The following is a 16,270-nucleotide window of genomic DNA, read 5'->3' on the forward strand; positions in this document are numbered from 1 at the left end:
TCTCAAAGTTTGTATGTTAGTAAGTCTGTGTTTTTTCACGTAAAAACTACTTGACTGATGGAGCTCAAAATTGGCAACGTTTAGCTGATATCTTTGTTTAACACATACGTTGCTTACCATCACACTAACTCTTATGTGGGCCTTGTAGCAGAAGAAGCAAGTCAGAGGATAACGTACACTTGGGGACCTTAACACTGAATAGCTTACAGTGCCTAGAGGGTTAGTCCTATTGAAAAACGGAGCGCGCAAAGTGTACTTGAAATGCATTTTCCCAGAAAAACTTTTGTATGAATTTTCTTCACATCTCTAATAGATTTTGAGATGAAAATGTTTTACTGTGTTTTGGCGCATGCTTTATCTTTGGTCTCTTTGTCTCGGTTTCTTTAATGTAAAAACTACTAGACGGACGGTGGTCAAATTCAGCAAGCATTTGGTTAACGTACAGGCTACTTACTATTACAGTGTACCTTAAGGGGGTCCGGCAGTGTTCATAGGAAAATGTGCACCTTGGACCCATAAAATAAAATACCCAGACTAAAAGGTCAGTCCTATTAACTAATGAAGTCAGCAAGTGTACATAAAATAATATTTCCTATAAAATGTTTCTATGTACACTGACTGACAGAGCAAATGCAACACCAAGAAGGAGTGGTCAGAACTTTATGCCAATTGCAGGGTAGACTGACGTCACTGAGGTATGCTCATGATGTGAAATGCGCCGCTGTGCTGCGCACGTAGCGAACGATAAATGGGACACGGCGTTGGCGAATGGCCCACTTCGTACCGTGATTTCTCAGCCGACAGTCATTGTAGAACGTGTTGTCGTGTGCCACAGGACACGTGTATAGCTAAGAATGCCAGGCCGCCATCAACGGAGGCATTTCCAGCAGACAGACGACTTTACGAGGGGTATGGTGATCGGGCTGAGAAGGGCAGGTTGGTCGCTTCGTCAAATCGCAGCCGATACCCATAGGGATGTGTCCACGGTGCAGCGCCTGTGGCGAAGATGGTTGGCGCAGGGACATGTGGCACGTGCGAGGGGTCCAGGCGCAGCCCGAGTGACGTCAGCACGCGAGGATCGGCGCATCCGCCGCCAAGCGGTGGCAGCCCCGCACGCCACGTCAACCGCCATTCTTCAGCATGTGCAAGACACCCTGGCTGTTCCAATATCGACCAGAACAATTTCCCGTCGATTGGTTGAAGGAGGCCTGCACTCCCGGCCCCGGCGTCCGCTCAGAAGACTACCATTGACTCTACAGCATAGACGTGCACGCCTGGCATGGTGCCGGGCTAGAGCGACTTGGATGAGGGAATGGCGGAACGTCGTGTTCTCCGATGAGTCACGCTTCTGTTCTGTCAGTGATAGTCACCGCAGACGAGTGTGGCGTCGGCGTGGAGAAAGGTCAAATCCGGCAGTAACTGTGGAACGCCCTACCGCTAGACAACGCGGCATCATGGTTTGGGGCGCTATTGCGTATGATTCCACGTCACCTCTAGTGCGTATTCAAGGCACGTTAAATGCCCACCGCTACGTGCAGCATGTGCTGCGGCCGGTGGCACTCCCGTACCTTCAGGGGCTGCCCAATGCTCTGTTTCAGCAGGATAATGCCCACCCACACACTGCTCGCATCTCCCAACAGGCTCTACGAGGTGTACAGATGCTTCCGTGGCCAGCGTACTCTCCGGATCTCTCACCAATCGAACACGTGTGGGATCTCATTGGACGCCCTTTGCAAACTCTGCCCCAGCCTCGTACGGACGACCAACTGTGGCAAATGGTTGACAGAGAATGGAGAACCATCCCTCAGGACACCATCCGCACTCTTATTGACTCTGTACCTCGACGTGTTTCTGCGTGCATCGCCGCTCGCGGTGGTCCTACATCCTACTGAGTCGATGTCGTGCGCATTGTGTAACCTGCATATCGGTTTGAAATAAACATCAATTATTCGTCCGTGCCGTCTCTGTTTTTTCCCCAACTTTCATCCCTTTCGAACCACTCCTTCTTGGTGTTGAATTTGCTCTGTCAGTCAGTGTATTTCCTTCGTAATTCTAACAGTATTCCAGAAAAGATGCTTTTCTGTTTTACTATCACATTATCTCTTATGCGGGCCATGGATTGAAAGAAAATTTGAAGGAAGTCAGTGGAAAACGTACGCCTGGGACCCATAAAAGTGAATACGCTGCCTGAATTATTTATCCTATTAAACATTGGAACAGAGCATGTGTACCTAAAAAGTGATTTGACAGGAAATAGTTCATATGAATTTATCTTCTAACTCCAATAACTTCCGAGAAGACATGTTTCTGTTTTGACGCATACTTTTGAGGGTTGAAATGTGATGTCCTTACTTTGAAAGAATAAAATAAGCCACAAAATGGCGGAAGCTGTACCATTTAATTCGAGAACTGCTGCACACATTCGTGTATGATTCATGGCGCCCACTCGTCGTCTCGTCCTTCCTTTACTTTTCGCAGTAACCAAGCACAAACCATGAACAACTGACTCCGTTTCAATTTTAGGACAGTACATTAGCACACCACGTGAGTCTTATTTCAAATGCTTTTGATTGGAAAGTAACTTGACTATATTAACCAAATGACAAGGCAAAAAAAAACAGAGTCGGTCAGTATAACTCTCGTTCAGTCGCGCACCCCCTCGTCGCTGAATACTGTATGTGGTTGCGTTAGACCAGCCCCATGTTATTCTTCTCGCATGCCCACCGTAGGGTTGGGCACGATGAGCACCGAGGAATAAATAAACGGGTGAAAACACAACACATACATTGGCAGAAAGATAACGAGTGGAAGCTCAAATCAACCAGAGGTAGCGGGGCGATAAATAAATACTTACCTCTCATGTTGTGCGGATCGGGTCGAAAATGGCCAGGGTCAAGTCATGAATTAAACTCGAACCTATTAAGTCGAAAGGGTAAAATTTAAAAGTCTACCCCTCCTACTCCTACAATAATAACGCCGAGTGGAAAACAAAGAGTTTATTAAATAAACTTTAGATCAAAATAATAAGTGGCCACACGAAAATCAGGAAGAAATAAAATAAGGAAAATGGCCCTGGCGGAAAAAATGCATAGGCCTAATAACTTAATTACTATCATCATAGCATCATTCCTACCCAATAATACGATCGGGCCAACTCAAACATTCATAAAATACAATTATTCAGAACATAAGAAAACAAATTAGGAATAAAATAGAGTAATTCCATAACGCAGACTTCGGCCCAAAGTAATAAATCATTTTGTATCCATATGAACAGGACGAGTATTTACAGATCACGACACACGGCCATTAAATGAGATGCCACACACAACAATGGTTTCCAAAGAACTCAAAAAAGATGAAAGAATAAAATATGGCCAAACCAAAGATCAAAGAAAGGGAGGCACGTGCAAGCGTGGCGCCCGAGGTCAGGGATAAACAAGGCGTTACTAAAGGAACATACACACACTCACCAAAAAGTGCAAGTGCCCAAAATAATGCAAAGATAAGAACAAAACTATATAACTAGGCAATATGACATGTGCCCTACATATCTCACATTCGAACACTCACGCAATAGGTTAAAAGAGGTCCAAGGAACAGGAAATGTATAACAGATAACAATGGTCAAAAGGACCGCAACATGTAGAAGAACGGTTCATAAATAACGTCCCGCGCGGATATGAGAAGCCAAACCCACACAAGAGCGGAGGCCCAATTCACATCATCAAACGTATCTCATATACAACTCAAATATCAAAGCAGCACAAACCTCCCCATGTACAGGTGCTTCCGATACACAACCACATAGCGGGGACATCGGAGAGCAATTTGGCACATAGACCTCCACAATATGAACCGCAGAATAAAGTCGACGTAACACACCTCCAAGGTGCAACAGAGCTCATTCACGCAATACAGACACTCAATGGTAGTCAGACACAGATCAATGTACCAAGTTGTGACACAAAGAAAAACATAGCTGATATAAATAGCGTTACATGGGCAACAACAGAAAGAACAAATACGGGCCACCAAAGTAAATAAATAAATAAATAAATACCTACGGAGAACAAAGAAATAGTGGCCAACCACAATGCCATGTGATGATAATAACAAACACAAAAAAATAGAAGTTTCATTACTTTAATCAGGCCATTCATATATGTGCAATAAAGCACGTTGGAAACCTCTGAGACAAATAGCATTCACGTCTTAAAACGACTGAATTAGCGCTTGTAATAACAAGCATCGAGGAACATTGTGTCGCTTGCCATAACCCTTCACCAAGAAAAACCCTAGAAGAAGAGCCATGGAGAAGCCATGGACAAGATCGGGAACAAAAGTCGTAATGGCAAAGGCGATATCTGTGATCTCCTTGGGCTAAGTTTGCGTGTACAATTGAAGTCGAAGTCGGCCATCATAACAATGTCAATGAGTACACAAAAGTAACAGGCTAGCAGTTCGTCTGAATAAGGAACCAGTTAAAGATAGAGATGGCTATGATATAACACAGTGGCAGTCTTCCTGATTCTTAACATTCTCCAAGTTGTTACGACACATTTTAGAGATATGTCTCGGAAACGTACTGTTCTTTAGAGAACCGTTTTATACGATTTCTATACCCAGGCCAATTATCCCATATCTATTCCAGGAATCATTATTTTTCCCTTGAATTTGAACTTACGCTGACACGTACATTGAGTTTCTCTCGTCAGTTGGCCGGCAGGCGCGCTCAGCTTATCTGCCTCCCATTGACTCATCACCTCCCGTTACACAGTGCAGCGACAGCACGGGAATGCCGGACGTCACAGCTCAGGTCCGTGCTTAGAACGTGTATTAACTACTGATCTGTCGCTCCAACTGTTCTCGAGTTGTGAAGTGCTACTTCGGAGTATAATTCTCAGAATGCCAAAACAGAGTCTTGCAGGGAAGTCGTTAGGCAATTGTCAATGCAATTTCCAGGTGTACGCCCTCCACATAGATAGACCGTGCGTAAACTCGTAAATAAATTGAGAGGAACAGCGATTTACTCGATAGGAAGCGAAGCTTTGGAAAATGTGTACTTAATGAGGAAAAGTAAATGAAATCGCAAAAAGATTAGAACATACGCCTACAAAATCCCTAAGACCACTTGCACAAGAAGCCGGGGCTTCGAAAAGCTCAGCATTGTGGGCTACGAAAACGTTTCCATCTCCTGTCATAAGGTACGAGCTTATTTTCTTAATTATTAATTTTCTTCATTTTTATTTTCTTCATTTTAAATGTTATGGTATGCACGGTTAAAGTGAGCGAAGTGCTGTCGTTGCTGCTATGCCGCGGAGCGGGCAGTGATGAGTCAACGGCAGGGGGGGGGGCGGCAGATAAGGTGGGGCCAACCAATGAGAGAAACTCACTATATTGAAAACCATTCGCCGATGATTAGGGGTTTAAAATACGACTACATTATTAAATAGATATAACATAAAATCATGTTACTACTTTTAAAAAAAATTACGGGTGCCTTGAACTGGTCATCCCTGCCATATAGGTTGGAGTGGATGGTATTGCTGAGAAAAAGTGAGGAGGGAAAGGTAAAGGACGTAGGAGAGGAGAAATTAGTGATGAAAGGTGTAATGCGACGTACACAGGGAAACAGAACAACATTCAAAAGTGAACTATAAAAAATTACAGCTATCTCAGTACATAGTAAGGAAGAGTGTACTCACTTTTGGACAGCTATCACATACTCAGAAGAGCTATTGTCTTGAGCGTTGACACCCACACCCATCGCAGTTTCTATTGAAACAGAAAATACAATATTCATAAAGAGGACAATATTCAATATTTAAAGCAATACAGTGCTGATGGTTAGAGAGACTGGGGGACCCTACTGAGATCTTCGAACTAAAAATGGCCAAAACAATTAGTAGATACTCCGAACTATGGGGCCCATTGTGGACCTCCTTTGTTTTCAGCCATTTTAAAGATTCTGTAGAATAACTTAATCACACCTGCGTGTCCACTTAGCTGGCCAAGCTTACTCCAGCTTTGCTTATTCTCAAAAGTAACTTATTCTAGAAACAAAGTGCTCCAGAAAAAAGCAGTTTTAAAATTATTAGCTTCTGATACTGAACAAACATGCATCTAATTGTTCATAATTTGTAATATCCACTTTAAAAATGGTTGAAAACTTTCAGAAATACCTTGAGTTAACGTACGAAAAAATCAACTACTCGTAAGATGCGGTGCTTATTATTATCTGAAATGTTGTTATAAATATAAACTTTTCATAAATAACAACCACAGTGCTATAAATTATCCCTTTGATATACCTAAACTTGACGACCAAGTTTCAAACCAGATAACATAAAATGTTAGACCCAATTTTGATTTTTTTTCTTAATTTACTGTACATTAACTTTCTTTCTTAATCCGGTTTACCCTCCAGGGTTGATTTATCCCTCGGACTCAGCGAGAGATCCCATCTCTACCGTCTCAAGGGCAGTGTCCTGGAGCGTGAAACTTTAGGTCGGGGGATATAACTGGGAAGAACGACCAGTACCTCGCTCAGGTGGCCTCACCTGCTATGCTGAACAGGGGTCTTGTGGAGGGAATGGAAATATTGGAAGGGACAGACAAGAAAGAAAAGGAAGCGGCCGTGGCCTTAGGTACCATCCCGGCATTTGCCTGGAGGAGAAGTGAGAAACCACTTCGAGGATGGCTAAGGTGGGAATCGAACCCCCCGCTACTCATTTAACCCCCTCGAGGCTGAGTTGATCCCGTTTCAGTCCTCGAACCACTTTTCAAATTTGGTGGCAGAGCCGGAAATCTAACCCGGCCCAACGGGGCTGGGAGCTAATCACACTAACCACTACACCACAGAGATGGACGACTATATTAACTGCCTCAATTAATGTAGTGTAAATTAACATAGAAAGTTCAGTAGAGTTTCGCTTTATTTTTCAGATTAATCTATGTTTAATTTACTATACAGTAATTATATTGCTCTCCTAGGGACTCCTATTAAAGCTTCCGGAGGAGCACCAGCCATCTTTCTTTCTTTCTTACTTTCTTTCTTTGTATGTGGTATTGCTGTTATCCACCCAACGCTCCACTTATAACATATTTTCTCTACGGTTTTTTTAATAAAGAAAATCATGAACCCTTCATCGTGTAGATGTTTTATATTCACTTCCGTTAATGAATGAGTGTATTTATATCAAAACATTGCATTTCACTTTTATAAGTGCCAGGTGTATTATGAAAATGAGGTTAAAATCCCCGATCCGTCCGGGAATAGAGCCCGGGGCCCTCCCAACTGAAGGCTTCAGTTGCTGACGATTCATTGAAAGAGCCGGATAAAGCATATTATATCTACTGAACAATATTTTATGAGAGAAAACCTTATTATAGCCAGATGTGGCAAGTAATCACGAAGCAGCAACATAGCTTTTGTACGTTATGTGTGTAGCCAAGAACCACGGAAAATGGAACAGTTTAAGAATTAGATTTTATGAAAAATCGGAAAACCATTTCGGACGTAGTACGATTTGATCCACACAGCACGGTAATAGGACTTCTCACAATTACAGTAGGTCGTACAATATTTTAAATATCAAATTTATTGTAAATGAAGAAACTTTTACAAGAAATGTTGTATATGACAGATAAGAAAGGTGTCTAAAATTACAGTATTTCATGTTTTTTGCTCCACTACTCTGAGATCTTTCATCTTACTGCAACTGGATATAGTCAATACGGCGTTGTTATAAGGAAATGGTGGCTACTTTGCAGAATATATTCAAGGTAACAAAATATGTCCGTGGACACAACAAGGTTTGCTCCGGTCATTTTAGTGGACAAAGTGCGGTTTGAAGGTAGCCACTTTTCAAGCCTCTTTCACTCTAAGAAACTCACGGTTTGGCACAATTTGATTTCTCAGCATGCAAGAGCACCTGAGAAATTGCGCGAAACTGCATCAGACTGAGGTTTTTTACAGTTGGGAAGAAAGCGGCCATGGCCTTAATTAAGGTGCAGTCCTACCACTTGCCTGGAGTGAAAATGGACAACTGAAGAAACCTACAATTCAATGCTGTCAGCAATGATTCGAACCACCATCTATCGAACACAAGCTCACTGCTACGCAACACGAACCAGGCAGCCAACTTCCTCGGTAGTAATCACTTCAATTAGCGTTCGGTTTTGGTGCAATGGACGATTTAATAGAAAGCTATTCTTGAGGATCTTGTAGGCCTATATTAGAGGGTTGAGGCCTTGTCCAGTACCTTCCCAGTTCTAGACTTTTCGTACTGCAGCACCGCCAAACGCCTGTAAGTGTTACTGCGACATTAACACCCGTCTTCTTCTTTTCACCATGGAGTAAATCTTTCTCTTTCATGCTTCCCGTATCAGAGTTGCCGTAACGTGGATGTAGAACCACTGCGTCTAAGATAGCCTTCTCCACCCGTGTTTCCCTTTCACGTTTCCATTTTATCAGTGTGACCGAAACAGACTGCTTTCGTGCGTTTTGCGAGGGTTAACACTTCAGATAATTTCCCCGCTGTACGGAGTATTTCCTCGTTCATGACCAAGGCCGCACTAGATAGACTAGTTGGCCTTGTTCATGACGCGGTCTGTCCATGGGATCTGCGATACATCCATCCTCCTACACTGTTCAGCAGCACTGGGAACTCACAACCTTTCACGACACACCAGCAAGTTTCGAATCAGAGATCACGGTTTTAATATTAGAAGCACACTCCTTGTGATGCCCATTATGGATTTTATTTCTACATGCAGGTCTCATTCGTGGTGTGTTAACTTGAATTGTGATACTTCCTTTCAATGGCTTTACCATCCAATGTGATAACAGCATTGGTGACTTTCTGCTTGCTGACAACCATGAATTTTGATTTCTGAATGTTAAATTTTGAGGGGCTGCCTGGCCGCGGCGGTAAAGGCGTGCTCGGTTCGCCCAGAAGGACCTAGGTTCGAATCCCCGTCAGGAAATCGTAAAATTTAAGAAACGAGATTTCCAATTCCGGAGGTGCATATGGCCCTGAGGTTCACTCAGCCTACACCAAAAATGAGTACCAGGTTAATTCCTGGGGGCAAAGATGGCTGGGTGTAGAGATAATCACTCTACCCCATCACGTGCCGAGGTTAACAATGGTGGAAGCCTTTACCTTCCACTCCTCCAAGGGCCTTCATGGCCTGTACGGAGGTGACTTGCTCTTTGTTTTGCTTTTTGAATGTTAAATTTAACGCCAAATTCGTTCCTTATTTATCTATTTTTTTTTTTTTTAAGAAGAAATTGAGGATCATGTTAATATTGTCAGCAGTTATCATCGTGTCATCTACAGAATGGATGGTGGTTACTTTCATCTTGATTTATTTATTAATTTAATCAAGGGTAATTCGAAAAATGACTTCTGGGTATCATCGTAAACGTAATCGTCATCATCATTATCAACATCATCACTTTCCCTCGTCAAGATACCGCCGGCTTCGGGTGTTTATGCCACTTCATCTATCCACCCACCATTTTTTCTCCTTAGCTGTGTTGCAATCCAGGTTTCCTACACAGTAATTATACTGTTCTTGATCCTTTTCAACCGCTTTAGTCTGGATCTCTGTCTTACCCTAGCTCCTTCTATGTACAAGTGGGGACATATACCTTCGCCGGAATGCAGTTGTGGTGCTCCCAGGCAGACCATACGGCACATAGCGAATGACTGCCCGACGCATTCCTATAGTGGCCACTTCAGTGACTTTGTGGAAGCAGGTCCAGCTGTAATAGATTTTATTAACAACTTGAAAGTCAAACTGTAAATAATGTAAATACGTATTTTATTTTTGACTAATGTTGATATGTACAACCAAACGCTAAATAAATAAATAACCCTTCTATTTGGGTCTCCATCGTCCGCTTAACATGTTCAAACGATCTGAGTGTACTTTTCTCCATGTTTTCATTCTGTTGCAAGACTTTTCTACGCCAGTTTCCTTCCTGATATCCTCATTTCGTATTCTGTCCTTTCCTATCATATTTAAAATTTAATTTCAGGATTTTATTTATTTATTTATTTATTTATTTATTTATTTATTTATTTATTTATTTATTTATTTATTTATTTATTTATTTGGGTCCAGGTTTCCGCTGCATATGTCAGTACTGGGTAGTAGTGAATGCTATACATCACCTCTTTACACTTCATTGATACTCCCTTCTCCACACCAGGTTTCTCACTGGTAGAAAGCATTTCCCTGTTGAATCCTTGTACTGACTTAAAATGAAGTTAAAAAGAATTATCTCACATCTTTTTTGTATCGTGATCTCTTCAGTAGCGTACGAAACTTTTACAGAAAGAAAAAGGAGAAGAATAAGAACAGCCTTCATAAAGTGCTATGAAGACACGTCATGTCTGTGATAAAGAAGCCTGTCTGACTTGAATTCCCGTCTGAAGTATGAGGTCACAGCTATAGGACAAGGTCGCTCGAGTGATGTAATATGTACGCACGTTACCAAAACAAGGAAGCTTTGTATTTAATACACAGCCCAGTCAGCGCAGTGAATAAACAGACTGGGAATCTTCTGTGTAATTCTACAGAATGCAAAAGCTCGAAATGCAGGTTTTGACGCAGAATACGTACCTCGTGATAGGTAATGTCAAAATGTTTTTGTTGACAACTTATTTCTTAATTCTAAACAAAAGCTGTAGCTGGGTAAGATCGTGAACATTGCGTCAAGCCGGACAATTCATGTAAGTACCAATCGTTAGTCCTTCATCAAACATTCATACCAATTTGCAAACCTCTACCGGTACCCTAAAATGAGATATCAGCTTGAGCGTGCTGTAGGATCTATCTCTGTGAAACTGAGGTAGAAAAATACCGAAAAATATCAGAGGTATGTATCGTTTGCAAAGTTTAAAATTTAAATGAAAATCCACAGCCTGTTCTAGTCATTCGACCGGGTCAGGAATGGAAGCCTGTCGCACTCCCCTGGGGCCATGATTATTGAATGACAGATGAAATCAAATTATATTGTAGAGTGTTGCTGGAATGAAATATGACAGGGAAAACCGGAGTACCCGCCTCCGCTTTGTCCAGCACAAATCTCACATGGAGTGACCGGGATTTGAACCACGGAACCTAGCGGTGAGAGGTCGGCCCGCTGCCGCCTGAGCCACGGAGGCTCTGCAAAGTTTAAAATTAATGACACTTTAATGGCATTTTATTGTTTCTAACGTAATGGTTTATGGGTGGGGATGGAGCAAAGTTTTCATTCCATACCCGGACTCGGTATGGCGGTCCTCCTTGATGGTAATGCCGTATCTCACGCGTGATTTGCGGAGAAGTTGAAGTGGGTGTGGTCTTAAATAGTAACTGTCCCAGCATTCGCCTTAGTGCAGAATGAAAAACCACAGAAATTATTGGAAAACCATTCTTATGAAATCTGGATGTGGGGACTTCCAAATATAGAGCTAGTAAAACTAGCCACTGTTGAATCGAAATCTACTTTACTCGGTCATGATTTTGGTAAGAACAAACAGAAATATCCCAGTGACTGACGTTCTTTGTAGCCTATATGGTTGGTGCCCCTTTCGTGACCCTGTCCGTTGGATGTGTCATAGTGAAGACAGCAAAAACCGTCCCTGAAGAACGGGTTACGTACCCTACAGGAAAGACGTACCATAGCAGCGAGTCCTGAGTTCGTCTACAGAATACCGCATAAGTGTAGGCCCTACTAAGTTGTAACAAAGCCTTTAATTTCCACATAGAATATTTATAAGAGAGAGCATTTATAGCTTGCATGCGGCACTGAAAGGCTATTGTAAGCAGTTGCATACAGAAGAAGTCACCGATTTCTGCCGTGTAACGAAGATCCGATGGGCATTTGAGGCCGTCTATTGGATCGCTGAGCAGAAAAATCGTCTCATCCATCATTTAGTGGATAATAAGCTAGTTTCAACAGTTCACAATTTTACAGGATAGCTTTCCTTCCAAAAAATAGGTTAAGAAAGCATCTAGAATAGGATGTCGGTCTAAGTAAAGAAATTCTTGCACAAATTGGCAAGAATAAGACCAATACTGTTGAGTTCGTCTACAGAATATGCTAATGGGAACAGAATCGTAAAATGGAATTCCTGAATCGCTTCTATAATATGCTATCTATCACGTGTTCGTTATATTTCACAAATTCTTCATTCAGCACAGATTCTGAGCCAGATTATTAGTGAAGGACACACATGCCCAGTTATCAACGAGGAGGGCTATGAGGATTAAAGTAATTTCTCCTCTTCCTTTGTTGTGTCTGTGGACGATAATCAGTTATTTCGTATACTGGACAGCGATCTACTGTGTATATACTGGTCAGCTGTACAAAAAGACAATGGTGTAGTGTGACATCTATGTAAAAAATACAGGCGTGGCTACAGTTCAGAAACAGTGCATTATCTGAACAGTACTCCGTAGAACACAGGACGCGTTGTTGCTATACGTCTCTCCTGTAGCGTACGCAACCAGTGCAGCAGGAAAAGTTGTTTAATTGTCTTCACTACGACTCACCCACCGGAGAGGGTTGTGATTAATACCATATATACTAGGGTTTATTAGGTACCTAAAAGAAAGACCTTAGCTATTCTCAAATTTGTAATTATTGTTAAAAAATCATTACATCAGAAACAAACAAAAAAGTACCGCGAAAAGTGCCATATTTAATTTTAAACTTTGCAGACATAATAGAGTGTTTGTATTGATGTCCTGCACGTCCCTAATATTTTCGGAATGTTTCTACGTCAGCTTTCGCAGAGATGAATTTAGACGCTATTCGCATATTCAAACTGTTAACTCCTCTGAAGAATACCAAAGCGGTTTGCAAATTGGCTCGAATGTTTCTTTCATAAAGGGTTAACGACTCGCTATCTTACCCAGCTGCAACTTTTACAAATCTTCAAAATAAAGTTGATGTACAGTGGTTCTTGATATGATGAAATACATGTGGGACGTGGTCAGCAAGCAGCGCGGAACTCGCCTCACGATGTTACGCCGTCTTAACTTTTACATGATCAAGATGAGCCTTTCCATTGTCGGCATTGGTGATTTCGTACTTTATGGAATATTGATGCCCCGCTCTAACTTTATAGAATTCTGATAGCCACTTTACATTCTCCAATGTCTTTTCAATAGTTTTGATGCCATTCAAAGAACGAAATATTTTACACTTCTTCGTACCACAATTTTCTCAACAATACCTCACACAACGTGCTTCCAGAGCAACACCAGCAGGTTTCCTTTTTCTTCTTTCTTTTTTCTATAATATGCTTTACGTCGCGCCGACACAGATAGGTCTTATGGCGACGATAGGATACGAAAGGGGTAGGAATGGGAAGGAAGCGACCATGGCCTTAATTTTAAGGCATACCCCCTACATTTTCCTGGTGTGAAAGTAAGGAACCACCGAAAATCATCTTTAAAGACTGCCGACAGTGAGGTTTAAACCCACTATCACCTGAATGCAAGCTCACAGCTGCACGACCCTAACCGCATGGCCAACTCACTCGGTATTTATTATTAGCCACGCGGTATGGCAATTTTAGTACCTCAAAATGGTGGCGCTATTACAACACTCGATGACGTTACACTGAGGTCAAACTCTTGTTGTTCGGTACAGTGCCTTTCCTCTTTACAACGGGATAACGAACACTGTCGTCGCATGTGTAATCTAGACATAATTTGGATTTTAAAACTTTGATATTTTTCTAACGCTCACACGCCGAAGTACGGTTCCGAAACTGTAGAGGAATTCTACGTAGCAGTGTGTATTAACTCAGACTGGGATCTAGGCCGTGTTCAGTGGCTGTCTGAGTCCATCCCATTCATTATACCCACAACATCCCCTGCCTGTCGTAAGGGGCGACTAAAACACGTAAATCCTAGGGGCTCTGAACTTAGGAGCGAAAGCTAGCCGATTGTGGCATGGCCAACTCACTCGGTATTTATTATTAGCCACGCGGTATGGCAATTTTAGTACCTCAAAATGGTGGCGCTATTACAACACTCGATGACACTGAGTTGCGCCAGCCACCTCACTTTCGTCTTTCCTATATGAACTCGCTTGGTCAACTCTCGTTGTCTTCCGACCCCGACGGTGTGGTTTACAAGGCCTAGGGAGCCTTACATGTTCACACTCGTCCCATCTCTGAAGATATTTATTTATTTATTTTTTATTTATTTATTTATTTATTTATTTATTTATTTATTTATTTATTTATTTATTTATTTATTTATTTATTTATTTATTTATTTATTTATTTATTCCTGACTTACATTTGTGGCAAAGTTAGGGCTCACGGCCCTCTCTTACACTTAACCACTATAAACAATAAAATTTTAATATGTAAACATAAAAGTAAGACATAGAAATTCTAAAAAGAAATAATACTACAGACAGATGATTCTAAGACTAAGTTAGGCCTACATATCAGTACGGCAATTAGTGTGTCAATACTAATACTAATGCTAATAATAATAATAATAATAATAATAATAATAATAATAATAATAATAATAATAATAATAATAATAATAGGCTAATAATAATGATAATAAATGAAGAACCATTCATACAACATACAGTACACACAATGACTCTCACAACTCAGTTTTATGTTCCCAATAAAAACTTTCGGCAGTCAGATTTGAATTTATGAGAGGAAGTAAGGTGCCGAATGTCCATTGGGAATGTATTCCAAAGTCTCGATGCAGTAACTAAAAAGGAATGATTGTAGGAATTCGTTCAACTTAGTGGAATTTCAAGTAGTGAACCAGAACGGGTACTAATTTCATGGAATGAGGAAAGGAAACGAAAATTAGAAGAGAGGTAAGTTGGAGTGTTCGTCGAGAGCACTTGGTAAACAAGTGTCATTAGGTGAAAATTCCTTCGTTTATTTATGCGTAGCCATCCCAATGTTTTGAAATATGGTGTAACATGAGCGTCATGTCGCAGTTGGAAGGCATATCGCATGCATGAGTTTTGTGCTCGCTGAAGTCTCAAAGCTTGTTCAGCATTTAGATTGACTAGTACCGTATCACAGTAGTCTAAAATTGGGAATAGTAGTGATTGGATTAATTTTAATTTATGTTCTTGAGGAAAATAATTTTTGTGACGTTTCAGGGGATATAGAGCTGCATGAACCTTTCTACATACACTTGTTATGTGTTCATTCCAGGTCAGATTCTCATTGATGGAGATTCCAAGATTAGTTACATTTTTAAGGTACGGTACAGCAATGGCATTGATTATGATTGGAGGAGGATTGATATTGTTTATTACATGTAATAATTTAGAGTTTCCTATGATAGTACTTTGCGTTTTACGAGGATTTAGGATTAAGTGGTTGTTTCTAGCATAGACGGTAAGCCTTTCAGTATCCGAATTAATATGCTGAACTGTTTCATGTAAATTGTTTGTAGTGGTGTGTTTGTATATCTGCATATCATTAGCATATAAGTGGTAGTTGCAATACTGAAGTGTGGAAGATATTTCATTAATATGCAAGACGAACACTAAGGGCCCTAGAACAGACCCTTGAGGGACACCGGATGATTTTACAGCCCACTGGGATATTTGATTGTTTACCACTACGCATTAGCGACGATATGTAAGGTACGACTTTTAAAAAATTAGGGCTGACGGGCCGATATGCAAAGAGCGTAGCTTGGATAATAGTATGTCTATATTTACCGTGTCGAAAGCACTACTAATGTCAAGGAGTGTCAGTATCGTTACCTGCCGTTTGTCCATTGCTAGTCTTATGTCATCTGTTACCCAAAGAAGTGCAGTCGTAGTACTGTGTCCCTTTTTGAAGCCAGATTGCAATGGGTCAAAAAGATAATGTCTGGTTAAGAATTCTACTAGCTGCTCGTGTACAACTTGTTCAAGAACTTTCGAGAGAGGGGGAAGAATCGAAATAGGCCGGTAATCAGATAGCACATTTGCTGTGGTACCGGTATGCTTTCATATTGGGATTACTAGAGCATCCTGCCATGCAGTTGGAAACGTCCCTGTGGTGAGACAGTAGTTTACAATGTGGGTAATAATTGGTATTACCGCGCCAAAAATGTTTTTATAAAGCCTATTGGGATGTTATCCGCTCCTTTACCTTGTGACTTAACTGAATTCAAAATACGCTTTACATCATTTACACTGACAGGGTGAAAAGAGTATGTTCGTTTTCTGTAGGGTCACTGATTGTTTTATTTAGATTGATATGATTTTGAGGTT

The 16,270-nt window shown here is 41.2% G+C and overlaps 1 protein-coding gene across 1 annotated transcript in view; it reads right to left on the reverse strand.

Moving 5' to 3' along the window:
• The window catches only part of LOC136858146 (cytochrome P450 4C1), a 163,301-nt gene that overhangs the window by 43,629 nt on the left and 103,402 nt on the right, over positions 1 to 16,270 (reverse strand). The window contains exon 6 of the mRNA XM_067137472.2: positions 5,709 to 5,778. Within this exon, the coding sequence (XP_066993573.2) occupies positions 5,709 to 5,778 (70 nt within the window). The remainder of the gene's footprint in view (positions 1 to 5,708; positions 5,779 to 16,270) is intronic.

This window comes from Anabrus simplex, chromosome 1 (assembly GCF_040414725.1).
Source record: "Anabrus simplex isolate iqAnaSimp1 chromosome 1, ASM4041472v1, whole genome shotgun sequence".
Lineage (NCBI taxonomy): Eukaryota > Metazoa > Arthropoda > Insecta > Orthoptera > Tettigoniidae > Anabrus > Anabrus simplex.